Source organism: Mauremys reevesii, linkage group 2 (assembly GCF_016161935.1).
Source record: "Mauremys reevesii isolate NIE-2019 linkage group 2, ASM1616193v1, whole genome shotgun sequence".
NCBI classification, from domain to species: domain Eukaryota; kingdom Metazoa; phylum Chordata; order Testudines; family Geoemydidae; genus Mauremys; species Mauremys reevesii.
In genome coordinates, this window is record NC_052624.1 from 2,670,335 (window position 1) to 2,687,468 (window position 17,134).

Genomic DNA, 17,134 nt, shown 5'->3' on the forward strand with positions numbered 1-17,134 from the left:
TCCCCCCCAGCCCCACCCCTTCTTGCCTCTTTCTGCCCCCTGCCCTGAGCACGCCCTGTCCCCGCTGCTCCTGCACACCATGGCACAGCTGAACTGCAGCGGGCACTGGGAGGGAGGGGATGGTATGGGCTTGATGAGTTTATGGAGGGGATGATATGATGGGATAGCCTAATTTTGGCAATTAATTTGGCAATTGATTTTTGATTATCAGCAGGTAAGTATGCCCAGTGGTCTGGGATGGGATGTTAGATGGGGTGGGATCTGAGTTACTGCAGAGAATTCTTTCCTGGGTGTCTGGCGGGTGAGTCTTGCCCACATGCTCGGGGTTCAGCTGATCGCCATATTTGGAGTCGGGAAGGAATTTTCCTCCACGGCAGATTGGCAGAGGCCTTGGAGGTTTTTTGCCTTCCTCTGCTGCGTGGGGCATGGGTCACTTGCTGGAGGATTCTCTGCAGCTTGAGGTCTTCAAACCCCAATTTGAGGACTTCAGTAACTCAGACATAGGTTAGGGGTTTGTTCCAGGAGTGGGTGGGTGAGATTCTGTGGGCTGTATTGTGCAGGAGGTCAGACTAGATGACCATAATGGTCCCTTCTGACCTTAAAGTCTATGAGGGGGAGAAGTTGATCAGCGGGGCTGTAGGAAGGAGGGAAGCACTGGGAGGGTAGGGAGGGGAGCTTGGCGGCTGGTGGGTGCTAAGCACCCCCGGAGTCAGCGCCTATGGCTGAATGGATTGAGGCTGTAATGAATCCATGCTTGAGAAGCCAGCGGCCGTGCCCTCGAGTTAATTAGATCTGCAGAAAGAGCTCGGTTTGTAATACACTATTTTTATTGCTCCAAACACCCTGCACACGGAACATGAGATTACACAGGATTCACAGGTACTGCTGTTAGGGATGTAACTATCGTTTAAGGAAGTACCCGTTTAAACTATTAAAATCGTTAACCGTTTAATCACTCACCAGTTCACAATCTACCCCTGGCGTGGGGGGACCCACCCTACTGTCTCTCCTCGGAGGTGGAGTGCAGTGGCCTGGGGGATCGTTTGCGTGTGCATGGCTAGGCGCTGCCACCCCTCGCTCTCCCAGTGTCTAGGCACCGGCTAGTTCGGCAGATCACTGCCAGGAGAGCAGCGGGGCCAGAGCAGACCCAAGTGTTCCTGCAGATCCGTGTTCCCAGGCAGACCCACCACTGCAGCCAGCTGCAAGAGAAGCAGAGCTGGGGGGGCTGCCGGGCTGCCCCCAGCGGTGCCCTCTCTGGCGGGCACAGGCTGATCCAGTGGCACCCTGAGCTGCGAAAGCGCTGCAACCTCTGAGTATTGCTGTGCCATTTTTGATGTGCATGTTGGCTATTACAATCTGTTTTAAACGTTAACCGGAATCTATTAACGGTAAGACTAATACTGATCATTAACCATTTAACATTTTACATCCCCAACTGCTGGACGATTCTACCCCATGCGACAACAATGCAATAAATCCCTTCTCTCACCACGAGAGAGACAGACACTGGTTTCTGCCATTGCTATTCACATCAGTGAACGAGTAATATGCATTCTGAGTGAAGTCTGCAGCACACACCCAACGCCGCCGCTGATGCCAGCCCTTCCTGGGCCTTCCAAGCTCCCCCAGACGAGGAGGCGCAAGGACAGGAAGATCAAGCCCATGCCTGGCTCAGAGAAGCACCAGGCACACAAACGTCACATTAGATTTTTTTGAAAAAGTGTCTGAATGTTTGTGTGTGTCAGCGTGGTGCTGGGGGAAGGTGACAGCCCAGGAGACAGGCTTCCTCTATTCCCAGAGCATGTACATAGACAGCGGGGTGCAAGCAACCCAAACCGTGCTCTTGATCTGGGGAATCCAGGTCTAGCAGGCAGGACCAGTAATTCTGCACAGCTCATTCAAACCTCAGCCTCTCTGCGGGGAATACCAGGAAGGGGGCCAATTTAGGAAGGGTACATGGAGATCTGTCTACTGGTAAAATGGCTGAGATCCAGCATACTCATTTCCCATGGGCCACTTTCCATCACTATCAACCCCAGTGAGATTTAAACTGACAGCCTAGCAGTAGAAAGCTCACCCTCGCATTAGGAACTGCTGTTCAGTGCTCGACTTTTTAAAAAATTGCCTGGAGATCCTGCAAAGCCTGGTGGCTGCATCAGCTCTAACATCTCAGCACATGTTGTGTCACCTCACGTCTACCAGAAGACAGCTGAAAGCACCACACCGCCCTAAAGGTCACAAATCAATTCCTGGAGACTTTCCTAAGTGACAGATCTGTGTGTGCGCGCACACGTTTTCACAGTCCTCTCGACCGACTTTAACGACAAAGATGTCCACTACTTTGACTCCGTTTAGTTCTCCAGTGCTAGACCAGCTAAGAGGGAGAGAGCTGGATTCTAAACCTTCCTGGACATCAGCAGGAATCGTTGTGGGGATTTTCTATGGCCTGTGTTATCCAGGAGGTCAGACTAGATGGTTGCAATGTCCCTTCTGGCCTTGGAATCTAGGAACCATCAACAGAATTGTTTAAGTTCAAGTCATTTTCACAGGGGCAAAACAAACACACACAGCCAGCAGCTGTGTTGAGCAAGAATGTGCCATTTTTACTCTTCAGAGTAAAACCACCCTTTAAATAGTCCCGTTCAAGTCCTGTGTGCTGATGTACAGTGGTTTTATTAAGGGTGGATTGAACAATGAGCGTAAAAGTGTCCATCCCATCAGAGGGGTGGGGGAATATTTCTTACACTTTTTGGACGCTGTTCCTACCTTGGGTGCATGATGCGTTTCCATTTGTCGGGTACGTTTTCCCCTCGTGCAACGAGATGTTGCCTTTTTGTTCTTTCTGTGCAACTTGCTGCGCAGCGGATTAAGCCTCCTGGCTTGTTTTATTGTAACGCACAACAGGAAACGTGAACTTTGGAACCATGATCACCGAGACCGGCGTTTTTCTTGCATGAGTGACCTGGTGGCGCCGAAGATCGCGAATGGCTTGAAAATGTCTCCCACACTCTCTGCACAGGCACGGTGGCTTGGTTACGTGGGTCTCCTGGTGCCTGAGCAGCTGTTGCTTCTGAGCGAAGCACTTCTTGCACTTGGTGCATTTAAACCGCTTCTCCCCTGTGTGGACTCTCAGGCGCACTGCCAGGTCTCGCTTTTGAGCAAAGCATTTCCCATACTCAGCGCACACGCGGCTCCACTCTGCATGTGTGAGCTGGTGACGGTCCGGATCTGCATGCTTTGAGACGTGCTTCTCCCGTTGGGTCCTTTTCCTCTTGTCCCGCCCCGAGGGATTTGGGATTGGAGCTGACCTCCTGTTGCTCAGGCTGGACAGAGCTAACGTCGTGGGCAGCCTCTTGTTCTGCTTGGAGATACTGCTCTCACTTGGGCAGTCTTCTGCCTTGACGGACTCCTGCAAGGGCTGCTCCCTAGAGTCCCTGGGTAATATACTGACTTGTTCCAGGCTTACATCATACCCTTCGTCATGCCTCTCCACCTCGAGCTGGACCCCCAGAGCATCTGCAGGATTAGAATCAATGGCCAGACAATGGTCAGTGACAAAGAACCTTGACAGGACAATAGACTTTGTTTCACGGGGGATTCCAAGACATGGAGACTTTCAGAAACTTCGTATGGGCCTGCCAGGGGAACCGCTCGGGACTCACAAATCCACTTGGCAAGAGGAACGCTGCAACGTGTAGCATCAGGCTCTTAGACCAGAACACAAGGGCTCTTCTCAGGCTTTGTCTACACTCGGCAGTTTTGTCGGTAAAACTTTTGTTGGCCAGGGGTATGGAAAAACCCCACTCCCCCGATGGACATTAGCGTCACCAACGAAAGTGCCAGTGTGGACAACGCTATGTCGGTGGGAGACGCTCTCCTGCTGACATAGCCCCTGCTGCTCGTTGGCGGTGGTTTAATTATGCCGGTGGGAGAGCTCTCTCCTGCTGGCACAGAGCAGCTACACGGAGACCTTGCAGCTGTGCTGCTGTACGGTCCGTAGTGTAGACTTGGCCTAAGATAGACAAAATTGACTCCACAAACCCACCGACGTGTCTTGGCAGGTAATTTGCTATCCAGACACTGTGCTCTAGACCTGAATTGTAAGAAAATCCCCCCCCACCCGCACCATCCACGCCAAGACGTGAATTCAACAGTGAAATGAATACAACCCCCACAAGGATTTGGGCCTGGATCTGACGCACATCACTTTCCCAGCTAAGTGCGGGTAGAGCAGAAGCCATTTCATCCGGAACAACAGACCGGCAGAATTTTGTTTTTGGCAGAGGGAGAGAACTGGTTACATTTCTAATCGCCCTGACCCCAACCATTACTGGGGGTTGCAAGGTTGGTTGTCCCAATGCAGCTGCACCCCCTTCCCTGTTACTGGCTGGAGGATTATACCTGCACAGAACGGCACTGAGTTGCCCAAAATACAGGGCAGAAATTCCATGTTAACAGAGATCACTGTCGACACCTTCTTTTCTGAGCCGTGTTGAGCAAAGGAAGGGAATCCCCAGCCAGCCAGACACCACAGAACCCACCGCAAACTTCCCGTTGATAAAGGGAGGCAAGAAGGAAAACAAAAAGTGAGGGAAGACGGGTCTGATCAGAGAGGGGCTGTGATGTAGGCATGTCCAGGTAGGCATTAGATCTACTGCATGTCCAATCACCTCCTTGATACTTCACCTCAGGGCAGGGTCGTGTGTGGTCTCTGCCGAAAGCTCAGAACTCCCTGATCATCATGGAGAATACGAGAGGTTAGCAGAGCTATGGAAAACGTCGGACGTTACTTGTTGGAGACACAGCAGGTCACCTGAGGCAGGACAGGGCTCAGAACTAACTCAATCAGGAGTGCGAACACGACCAGCCCAGCACCTGACACCTGCAGGCCTGAGCACTGACAAAGACAAAAGGACCCCAAGAGACGACTCCGAATAGGGGGCCCTGAGGGCTGGGCTGAAGTTAATGCGATGGCCCGATTATGAAAACAGATAAAAGTCTGGGCTGTATAAGGGCTGAAGAAAGGGCACACGATGTTATCCATCCAGAGGCGCTGCTCTGCCAGCGGATGGAAGGGGGATCCCCGATCTCTGGGCTGGACAAGCGCTGGCTGGAGGGACTGACTGCCCATTGGGTGAGAAATACCTTATAACAAGTGCCTTGCCAGTCTAATAACTACAGGCACTAGTGAGTGTTTTATGTACCTGTATCCTGATGTTTCCGAATCCTTTCACTTGCTTTCATTTGAATCTTTTACTGAAGCTTTGCTAAATAAACTTCCATTTGGTTTCACCGTCGACACGTCTAAGTGCCTTGTGCCAAAGAGAAGGCAGAACTGAGGTGAGGCCAGTGAGCCCGAGAGCACTGCTTCCAGGGAGGCCACAGATCAGCGCCCGTTGTGGGGGTCCTGAAGACAGGGGACGAGGCACTCGCTGTACTAAACTGCTAACCTGCAGTGGGAAAGAGCAGGGCTTGCGATAACCTGCTGTGGAATTTGTGTAGCTTTGGGAGTTTCCCCTGGTGGGCACAGACAAGACTCCCTCATGCCGTTAGCAGGTGACAGCCATTCACCCCACGCACCGAGGTTAGCCCTGAAAAGTGTCGCACGTGCACTCTGGTGCCAAGAATAAAACATTCGCTATTTTCTGCAGCGATACGAACCCCCTCACATCTGCCTGAGGCTGAGCCTTCTTCTGCGGCGAGGAGGCGGTAATAGCACCAAGCACTTGAGCAGCACTGAGCCAGTGCAATTCAAAGGGCCAGCCCTGCCTGATCCTGCATTCCTGACGTGCCCGGCACCCGGACATCACTGGATCCACAGCTTGTGGGATTGCCTCAGCCCCAACAACTTCGATTTACGCTCCATCAGCTTCCCCCCACGCCAGGAGCAGAGCTGCCCCTGGGTGTTTTGAATGCACCAGGAAAGCAGGTGCAGGCCTACTGACTATGCAAATGTTGCCACTCACACTCACACGCAGGTGATTCTTTTCCTTTCAGATCCTGCTGATCCGAGAGGCCCGGCTCTTCCTCTGGGTCAATCTGCGATAAAATGGCAGGACTCCCAAAGTGATACCCTGTGAACACAGACAAAGGGATTACGGAGCCATCGGCAGGAGCTGGCCCAGCCCCATGAGCTCTTGATCACCATCTGCAGGAGCTGAGGGTGCTCAGCACTTAGCAGGATCAGACCCCGAAATGTCAGTTGCAAAGAAACATTAAATCTTAAACCAGAACAAAGCCGTAAATCCTATTTCTGTCCGTTTGTGCTCCGGGACTCCATCGTGCCCCATTCCACGTGGATGAATGGAAGTAAGCGAGATTGCTCCACGTTTGTTTAGAGTGGGCGTAGCTGGGCTCCATCAGGAATCCCTGGGTCGGGAGATTAGCCCTGAATCAAAAGCCTTTAAAAAAACCCTCCAAAGATCCCACAGCTCCATGCCAGAAAACGACCCCTGATCTTTACCCAGTGAGATCAGACTGGCGCAATTCTCCTTCATCACCTCTCGGTACAGCTCCTTCTGCCACTCAGCTAAAACCTCCCACTCCTCCCGGGAGAAAGAGATGGTGACATCTTCAACGGTCAGTTGCACCTGAAATCACAAGCAGTTACTCAGCCCTGTCTGCGTCCATCGGCTGCCAGGTTTTCCTTCCTCGGTTTCCAAGGTCACCTCCTACCCTAATATCTGCAGGGAAGGGCCAGTCATTTACTGTGTGTGTACAGCACCTCACACAATGGGGCCTGATCCTGACTGGTGCTAAAGTAACATACAGTCAGAGCCTTCCTATCAGTAGGGCATCTGATAACTGGCAGTCACTGGAGCTAGACTCCGTGCCATTCTGGGGGTAGAGGTGATGGTGCTTTGCATGGTACCTCCTCCAGGCAGGAATTGCAGGCTGAGGGTAAGAACCCATGTACAGGAGGGGACGCCACAGTTCTTAGTGCTCCAGGGATACAGACACTATGGATATGGGTCTCTGTATTTTTATGGCACCTTCCATCTGGGGAACCCAGAGCATCTGGTCATTCTCACAGCCTTCCTGTCAAGTAGGAAAAGAGAGTTATCCTCATTCTACAAGCAGGGAAACCAAGGCAGAAAGAGGTTAAGGGACTTGACCAAGAACACACAGGCAGCATGTGGCAGAGCCAGGTCAAAAACCAATAGTACCCAAATGGGGTCATTTCAATTCTCCGAGTAGGAAAACTTGGACAGCCCTGAAATCACTGCACAAGCCGTGCCTCATTCCCATACCAAACATCCGAACCAAACCACTTTGGTTTGCCCACAGTGGGGGAGGTCACCAGCCAGTTCTGTTTCCATGGCCCGGGCTGCTACAGGCTGGTTCACCTCCTCTTTCATGTCTCATGTGAGCCGGATTCTCAGTTACACCAAGGCCTCTTTACACGGATGGAGCCAGCCCCTGATTCTATCCCCTCGCCAGCCAGTGTAGGTGTAAGAGCTCCAGGCCTCCCTGTCCCAGTTTGGGGGCAGATCACAGAATCCTAGAATATCAGGGTTGGAAGGGACCTGGGAGGTATCTAGTCCAATCCCCTGCTCAAAGCAGGACCAACCCCAACTAAATCATCCCAGCCAGGGCTTTGTCAAGCTGGGCCTTAAAACCTCTAAGGAAGGAGATTCATCCACCTCCCTAGGGAACCCATTCCAGGGCTTCACCACCCTCCTAGTGAAAAAGTTTTTCCTAATATCCAACCTGAACCTCCCCCACTGCAACTTGAGATCATTACTCCCTGTTCTGTCATCTGTCACCACTGAAATAGGCCGAGCTCCATCCTCTTTGGAACCCCCCTTTCAGGTAGTTGAAAGCAGCCATCAAATCCCCCCTCATTCTTCTCTTCTGCAGACTAAACAATCCCAGTTCCCTCAGCCTCTCCTCCCCAGATCGGAGGCCCGGGCAGAGTACACTGCACTCTGGCTGTTCCCAGCGCCTAAGGCTCATAGGCGAGTTCTCAAAGCAGCACAGGCTGTGTTTACTGAGCAGGGGAGCAAGAGAACTACAGGGTCTGTCTGCGGCCCGCAGCCACTGTAAGAAATCTCCTTTACACTCAGTACAACCGAGGCCTGTCCCTCCTCCCCCAGGAGCCACTGCACCTTTCCCCAGCCCAGAACTCCTGCTAATTCCTCCAACAAGTCTTCTGAGCGATAGATGGGCAGCAGGGGGTTGTGTTCACAGCTTAGCATACGTCTGCACTGCAATTAGACGCCAAAGCTGGCCCGTGCCAGCTTGCAGGGTTACCCTTAGGAAGCAAGAGACCCCAGCTCAGCACTCCCCCAACCCCCAGCAATTCCACTACTGGCTCCAGCAGGGACGAACGTAATTGTGTGCATGGAAGTGAAGTGCTTGTGCGCACCTCAGACCACTTCACACTGCAGCAGGACGCCCCCTCTCCCTCCCAATCCCCGGGTGATCGCATCAGTGCCGCCAGCACGGTCCCCAGTGCACAAGGAGGTGAAGTACTCAGCAGGGCCCAGAGACAAAGGGGGGGTTCCTGACCCCATGACTGTGCTCAGGCCGCTAGGCCAGGCCGCCTCTCCCAACCCTTCTGTTTAAAACCCCTCCAAGAGTGGAGGGGCTGTTCCACCCCTAATCTCTAGCAGTTCCTCCAGGCTGCTTCTGGGCCAAGGCAAGACCACTCCTCTTAGTGGGGTTATGCCAAGACCCCAGCCAGCCCTGGGGCCCCTTGTGCAGGGCCCGAGCCCCGGGGAGGGCACAGAGAGGGCCGAGCCAGGCAGAGGGCGAGAGCGGGCAGCTGCCTTTTGGGTTTGATGAGCTCTGAAGCTGGGGGATTCCCCCCACTGCAGGCGCCCCTGCCAAAGCGCATCTCCGCCGCGGAGCCAGCCTGGCCGCTTTGCTGGGAGCCGCCCCGCGGCCGGCCAGCCCCCCCGGGCGGGGAGATGCGCTCAGCTGAGCTCACACCACGGGGCTCCAAGGCGGGGGCTGCAGCCGCCTCCCCCCCCCACGGGCCCGGGGTGCGGGCTGCAGGGGGGTCACCCAGGGGGCTCGGCCCGAGCCATCGCGTGCCGACCCCCCAGCCCCAGCCCCACGGCGCATCCCAGCCTCTACCTGGGCCGCAGCCATGGCCAGCGGGCTCCGCCGGAGCGCGGCGCGGAGGCCCACGGGCGGCCCGGCCCGGTCCGGCCCGGCCCAGCTGATGGCAGCGGCAGCCGCTCGGCCCACGCGGCTCCTCCCCTGGTTCCGGCTCGCCGGCGAAATGGCTGCGGCTCCCGCGGCGGAGCAGCGCCCCCAGCGCCCGGGCCCTGCCCGGCTGCTGCTCCGAGGGTCCCCTCCCCTCTGCTTGGCGGGGCCGCCTGGGAGTCCGGATTCAATCCCAGCGCCGCTGCGAACCGCTGCCTCAGTTTCCCCTTCTTTAAAATCGGGACAGCGGCGTCCCTGGCACGCTGGGGCGTCATTACGCGAGGGGGAGTTAGGTGAGATCAGGTTAGGGAAACCTCTGGTGCGCAGGCTCCTTAAGGCTTCCGAGGGGGGCTGCGGGTGCATGTCAAGTTGGATAAACCCCCGTCAGGGTTGGGCTGGGTTTACTCAGTCCTGCCTCATCGCAGGGGGGCTGGACGTGGTGACCCCCCCACATCCCTTCCAGCCCCACCTTTCTAGGGCTCTGTGATTCTGCAGATTCTGCTCTTCGAGAACGCTGAGCTCAGCAAACCGCAAATGCCTGAAAACCAGGATATGCTGTGTTACGCCAACATAACCTTAACTCTGCCCTCTTTGAGCACTGTCCATAGCCCGCACCCTCCCACTCTGCCTTTTCCCTGTAACAGACAGGGGCACTGCCTGCATTTGCTCTGTGCTCAGACCGTGACTCTGCTTCCCCCACAGAATGCCACATTTGGGCGATTTAACAAGCCCTTCGCACCCTTTTACCGCCCTGTCACATCTGCACTACGGTGACCAGATAGCAAGTGTGAAAAATTGGGACGGGGGTGGGGGATAATTGGTGCCTATATAAAAAAAAAAGCCCCAAATATCAGGACTGTCTCTATAAAATCGGGACATCCGGCCACCCTGCACCTGCACCTAGCCCTGGACTTTCCCCTCCGCATCGCTGAATCACAGGCTGCTCTCCTGTCCCGCCTCACTCCTGGCAATGTCCCAGCGCTCACCCCATTTCGGGGCTCCGCTACAACCTCGGCAGTTCTGTGCTGAAATGGCGCGGACTGGAAGTTCCTCTCGTTCGCACGCACCTGGTTCTTTGATAACACACATGGGGTGGGATTTCAAACCCCGCTCTCCTCACATCACAGAGCTCCTCCACGCTACTTCAGCTTATTCCTCCACAGCATTCGTCCTCCATTTCGGGGAATGCCTGCAGACTGGCCACCTCCAGGGGCACCTATCGAGTTCTGTGCCTGCCCACACCTGAAGGCCCCTCACCCAGCCGAAGGGGAGGAGCTGCCAAACCCAGGGCTCAAGTGAGGTTGGGGGATAATGGCAAATAGAGTCAGGACTGAGGGTCCTAGGTACAAAATCAGAGATCCAGAGGGGGACACCAAGCAGAGAACCCCAGGCAGTGCCCACTGCTCCTCGAAGGTGTCTAGGGAGCCAGCGGACACAGCCCAGAGGAACTCTGCTCAGACGCGTGATCGAAGGGAGGAACGGAAGTGGGCCCCACAGTCCCACAGCACCTTTCCATCCAGCATCCTCCTCCTGGTGCTGGCCAAGGAGGCCATCGATTCCACCAGGAGGAGGTTGGTGAGGAGGTCTCGTGACTTTGTGGGGCCACGGACAGGGCGTGCGTAAATCAGGAGTTGTGGGGAAAAGTGCAGCCAGAACCGAACCAGAAGATTCTGGAGGAGAAGGAACCGGGGCTGCAACCTGGCGCACTCAAGGTAGATGTGCACCATCTACCTGCCAGGTACACACCCTTGCTCACGGCTCCATGAAGGAGCTGCCAACTAATATCCCCCGCAGGCCATGGGATCAGGGCAGAATACAGACTGGCCCACCAGGCACCCCCAGGAGCAGCTGAGCCCGTGACAATGATGGTGTGAATGCGCAGGTGGGGAGAAGAGGGTGAGAGCTGGGCAGGGCTCAGAAAGAGGGACTAGATCGAAGGATGAGGGAAGAGAGAAGAGGAAGGAGCAGAGGGAAAAGAGGATAAAAAAGCCAAGAAAGTAAAAGAACAGAAGGTGTCGAAGAGAGAAGGCAGGATTTGGAGCCCGGAGGCCCCTATTTGAAGAAAGGCCACAAGAAGATTGAGGAGGCTGGAAGGATCAACATATGAGTTAAATCCTCCTGCCTTGGCTGAGAGACATTTGAGAGGGGGACATAACAGTCTACCAATATCTGATGGGGGTAAACACCAAAGAGGCACAAGAAATAATTACCGTTGAGGGAAAAGTTTATTTAGTGTGTGATCAATTCCCCCACCCCCACCCCCCACTCACACCCAGCCGAGCGGCCTCTATCGCAGTGCAGTACTTCTCAATTACCAGCTTGCAGGGACGGGCACGCAGCATCCTATTGCTGCTGCATACTCAGAAATACACTAGTCACTATGGTGTGCGAAACACCCTCCGTGGCTGCTAGCAGGGATGCAACTGGGCATATACTGCATAGACCCATCCACTGCTTTCCCCAAAACTTCCCTAGACCGCTGAATTTCATGCCAATCTCCAGCATGGATGTGCAAAGCCTGCCCAGGCAAATGCAGTATTTCACAATCAAGATGTTAAGCTGCCATAGAAATCGCTCTGACACTCAGCTACAAGGCACCTAAATAGCAGATAAAGGCTCCCCTCTACAGCTCAAATTAACTTGCAGTCCATTAAAACAGGGTAACAAAGGTTCACCACATACGCACAGACAGTATGGAACACTCTGGTGTTCAGACTTGCCGAGATTTTAAGTCATTGGAAGCCATCATGATTCCTACTTAGGGACTAGGGCCCAGAGGAAATTAAGAACCTGAATATCTTTGTGGATCTGGGCCTATATTTTTTCTGCTGGTCTCTAATCTTGGGTGTATGACTGCTTGGGAGCCCAAATTGAGACATCTGTCGTCAGTGGTGACTGAAAATTTGTAGCTGTATAAATCTGCGATCAGAAGATTCCCTCCTGCAGCGCACCTCTGTCAGGAGCACATGCTGTTCCACCCTGCACACCCAGCACCGCACAGGAGACCATGGCCAGCGAGGGTTACTATTCAGCTCATTGCTCACCAGATACAGGAGGTGGCAGCTAAGGACTACAAAAAATGTTCCGATCTGTACAATGTCAGACTGCCAAAACCTCAACTTCCTGCTGCTTAATTAGGCCCTGCTCCAGCAAAGCACTTAAGCATGTGCAATGGGATTATTCGTATGCTTAAAATTAAGCACGTGCTTAAGTGGTTTTCTGGCTCTGAGCCAGAGTATGTGTCCTTGCAAAACACAAGTGCATGCTGGTAGGCTGGAATTTGCCGCTTCACCGATGAGTGAGAGACAGTGTAAAACTGGTTTGCAGGCCACTGCTTGGGAGATCTGATTGGTGTTTGCTGGTTTATATGGAACTATGAAACATCATGAAGCCTTATTAGTCCTTCAGTAAACCCCCACCCCCCACAGACTTCAGCTCCATACATCTGCCAACCAACCTCTGCAAAAAAACAAAAAAAACCACTTCAACTTCTGGTTGCTTGGTTTGGCGTCTGTCCAGCAATGCACTTAAACACATGCAGTGAGACTACTCACATGCTTAAAATTAAGCACGTATTGAAGTGCTTTGCTGGAGACAGGCCAGCGGGCATGGGCTCACAAATCACTGGCGGATGCTGTAATGAAAAAAACAGACGTCAGGTTGGAAGGTGCCTCTGAAGCACTGGGTAGGGGACCATGTAAAACTGCCTTGCACACAGCTGGTTGGGAGATTACGCCAGTGTTATATGTTGGTTTAGATTTTGTAACTATGAAACATCATGGAATCTTTTTCAATCACTTAGCAGATTTCACTAAAAAAAAGTTCAGCTCCATTCAATGCCACGTCCCCCACCTCAGCTTCCTGCTGCTTAGCTTGGCATCAGTCCAGAAAAGCACTCAAGTATGTGCAATGGGACTATTCACATGCTTAAAATTAAGCACATGCTTTAGTGCTTTGCTGGACCAAGGCCAGAGCGTGTGGTCTTACAAATCACTGCTGGGCCAGAACAAAGAAACAGATGGATTTTGCCTTTGCAATACCAAGTCAAGGACAGCGCAAAGCCGGCTTGCACAAAGCAACTTGGGAGAAAGTAACAACTCCATAGTAAAAGTTGAGTTCTGGAAGGCAGCCTTATTCCATGTGAAATTTCATATGGTGTTAGCTGTCATGCCCCTTGAACTTCCGGTGTAGAGTTGGCTGGGTTCTGTGTAATCCATTTGTAATGAGTGGCACAGGCGCCGACTTTCAGTTTTCTAGGTGGGTGGGTGCTCCATCCTGGCTCTGCCCTAGGGTGGCCAACTTTCTAATTGCACAAACCCAAATACCCTTGCCCCGCCCCTGCCCTGAGGTCCTGCCCCAACTCACTCCACCCCCCGCCCCTCGCTCTCCCTTACCCTCACTTTCACTGGACTGAAGGGGTTGGGGTGCAGGTGGGAGTGCAGGCTCTGGGGTGGGGCCAGAAATGAGGGGTTCTGGGTACAGGAGGGCTCCGGGCTGGGACAGGATGTTGGGGTGCTGGAGAGGGTGAGGGCTCTGGCTGGAGGTGCAGGTTCCAGGGTGGGGCTGGGGATCAGGGGTTTAGGAGGGGGCTCTGGCCTGGGGTCAAGGAGTTTGGAGTGCGGGAGGGGGCTCAGTGCTGGGGCAGGGGACTGGGGTGTGGGCTCTGGGGTGGGGCCGGGGATGAGGGGTTTGGAGTGCGGGAGGGGGCTCAGTGCTGGGGTGCAGGAGGCGGTGTGGGCTCCAGGAGGGGGCTCAGGGCTGGGGTAGGGGGGTGGGAGGGGATGCAGGCTCTGGCTGGGGGTGTGGGCTCTGGGGTGGGGCCGGGGATGAGGGGTTTGGAGTGCGGGAGGGGGCTCAGTGCTGAGGCAGGGGATTGGGGTGTGGGAGGGTGCTGGCTCTGGCTGGGGGGTGAGGACTCTGGGATGGGACCAGGGATAAGGGGTTTGGAGTGCGGGAGGGGGCTCAGTGCTGGGGCAGGAGATTGGAGTGTGGGAGGGGGTGCAGGCTCTGGCTGGGGGTGAGGGCTCTGGGATGGGGCCGGGGATGAGGGGTTTGGAGTGTGGGAGGGGCTCAGTGCTGGGGTGCAGGAGGGTGTGGGCTCCAGGAGGGCTCAGGGCTGGGGTAGGGGTGTGGGAGGGGGTGCAGGCTCTGGGTGGGGGTGTGGGCTCTGGGATGGGGCCAGGGATGAGGGGTTTGGAGTGCGGGAGGGGGCTCAGTGCTGGGGTGCAGGAGGCGGTGTGGGCTCCAGGAGGGGGCTCAGGGCTGGGGAAGGGGGTGCAGGCGCAGGGTCTGGGAGGGTGTTCGGGTGTGAGAGAGGGTTCCGACCTGGGGCAGGGGGTTCAGGGAGCAGGCTCTGACCGGGCGGCACAGCGGGGCTAAGGCAGCTCCCTGCCTGCCCTGGCTCCGTGCTGCTTCCGGAAGCAGCTGGCATGTTCAGGCCCTAGGCAGAGAGGCCAGGGGCTCTGCATGGTGTGCACTGCCCACGCCCACAGGTGCCACCCCTGCAGCTCCCATTTGGTCACAGTTTCCGGCCAATGGGAGCTGCGGAGCAGGTGTTGGAGGCGGGGGCAGCACACGGAGCTTCCCTGATTGCCCCTGCGCCTAGGGTCCAGACATGTCAGCCACTTCTGGGGAGCGGCGCCAGGGCAGGCAGGGAGCCTGCCTTAGCCCTGCTGCGCCACCAACTGGACTTTTAACAGGCCCAGTCAGAGGTGCTGACCGGAGCTGCCAGGATCCCTTTTGGCCCGGGCGTTCCGGTCGAAAACCAGACTCCTGGCCACCCTACTCTGCCCCATAGCCCTGCCCTCACTCTGCTTCTTTCCCCATCACCCTATCCTTGCTCTGCCCCCTCCCCACCTCCGCTGCACCCCCTCCCTGAGCGCCCTGCCCTTGCTCCGCCACTTCCCACCCCCGCTCCACCTCCTCCCCCCAGTGCCTCCCACTCGCCACTGAACAGCTGAGAGGCAGGGGCTGCTGAAAGATGATCGGCTGGTGGCTGGTGGGTGCTGAGCACCCACTATTTTTTTGCATGGGTGCTCCAGCCCCAGAGCACCCACAGAGTTGGCATCTATGATGGGCAATATCTAAAATTGGTCTCTGGCTGAGATATGTTTGTATTTCTTATACGTTATTGCTAATGTATATCTTCAAAACAATATTGTGTATCTGCACAAACATTGGCTGAGAGATGCATCTTGAGAAGATCTGGTACAAGGTGGCATTTTTGCAAGAAATAACTGGGATTAAGGGCTATTTTTGCTGTTGTTTTTCGTAACTGAAAGTTTATCTTTCAGTGGAGGTTGGCACATAAAATCTCCTTCAGAGAAACTCCCAAAGACGTGTCCTCTTTTAAAATGTCTACTACCATCTCTCCCAATGAGACAGGCCTTTTCCTTACAGCCTATGTAGTGAGGAGTTTGGTGGTGTGAGGTCCTCTGCGTGGTGTCCCCCTCTGGATCCCTTGTTTTGGCTCTATGACTCTCAGTTCCGTCCTCACTTGCCGACTGGACTCGGTGGTTCCTCCCCCTCGGTTGAGGGAGTGGACCTTTGTTTTGGGGGGGACTGGACTTGCCCGGCCCAGTACGCACCAATGTAGAAGATTTAGTTCAGTGGCAGTCAACCTTTCCAGACTATGGTACCCCTTTCAGGAGTCTGATATGTCTTGTGTACCCCAAAATTCACCTCACTTAAAAACTACTTGCTTCCACAAATCAGACATAAAAATACAAAAAAGTGTCACAGCGCACTGTTATTGGACAATTGCTGACTTTCTCACTTTTACCATATTATCATAAAATCAGTTGGAATATAAATATTGTACTAACATTTCAGTGTATACTATATAGAACAGTATAAACAAATCATTGTCTGCATGAAATTTCAGTTTGGACTGACTTTGCCAGTGCTTTTTAGGTAGCCTGTTGTAAAAGTAGGCAAAGATCTAGCTGAGTTGATGTACCCTCAGGAAGACCTCTGTGTACCCCCAGGGGTATGCGGACCCCTGATTGAGAACCACTGATTTAGGTGCTGCTTCTCTTTGTTACCAAGAGGAGTGAAGTCAGGTTCCCCACAGGAAAGAGGCCTGCTCCCTATGCCAGGAAGCCTCGGGGCGCCCGGTTTTTTGAGGGTTGATGGATGATTTTTCAGTGCTTGTTTTTTCAGTGTTGCTCCAGTCCTCCTCCAATGCCGCAGAGTACCAGCGTTGGGCCGGGGGGGACATGCCAAGGGCAAGGCGGAGGGGATGCAGCATTGCAGCTCTAGCCATCTGGGACTGGTTTTATACCTGTCTCAAGAAAACACCATAAAAGGGGCCTACTTTGAATTGTCCCTTATTCAAAATGGCCATCATCTCCTATTACTGCCAATGGGTTGAAGCCAGAAAGGTCACTGCCATGGCCCTATAGTCGATATCTCCCTGTGGAAGTGTGAGGCTGCCCTTAGTAAAGATGGCTGCCACCTCTCACTATTTTCAATGGGATTGAAGCCCTGACCACAGGCATAATTGCTGCCACTGCAGGGTTCAGGGGGCTGGCCAGGGCACAGGGCCTGTGAGGAGCAGCAGAGACCCCGTGAAAGGGAGATGGGGAGAGTGAGGGGCAGCAGGAGGCAGATTTAGGTGTTGCAGGGATTGTGGGGGCAGGAGGGAGGGTGATAGGGGACCAGGGGAGTATGGGGCAGCAAGGAAGCTGAGGGAGATGCAGCCGGAGTGAGGGGCAAGAGGGAGGCTGAATGGGGAGCAGGGAGTATGGGGAAGGCTGAGGGGAGCAGGGAGTATGGGGGCAGGAGGGAGGCTGAGGGGAGCAGGGGAGTACGGGGCCGGAGGGAGGCTGAGGGGAGCAGGGAGTGTGGGGGCAGGAGGGAGGCTGAGGGAGTAGGAGTGCGGGGCAGGAGGGAGGCTGAGGGGGGAGCAGGGGAGTACGGGGGCAGGAGGGAGGCTGAGGGGGGAGCAGGGGAGTACGGGGGCAGGAGGGAGGCTGAGGGG

At 54.7% G+C, this 17,134-nt stretch overlaps 1 protein-coding gene across 1 annotated transcript in view; it reads right to left on the bottom strand.

The window, feature by feature from the left end:
- Positions 1–788: 788 nt before the first annotated feature.
- LOC120399376 (zinc finger protein 69-like) overlaps positions 789–17,134 on the bottom strand; it is a 34,047-nt gene continuing 17,701 nt past the window's right edge. Inside the window, exons 3-6 of the mRNA XM_039527578.1 lie at positions 9,082–9,504; positions 6,464–6,590; positions 5,967–6,074; positions 789–3,516 (exon numbers count right to left, since the gene is read on the bottom strand). Of these exons, the coding sequence (XP_039383512.1) occupies positions 2,867–3,516; positions 5,967–6,074; positions 6,464–6,590; positions 9,082–9,504 (1,308 nt within the window). The 3' untranslated portion in view covers positions 789–2,866. The remainder of the gene's footprint in view (positions 3,517–5,966; positions 6,075–6,463; positions 6,591–9,081; positions 9,505–17,134) is intronic.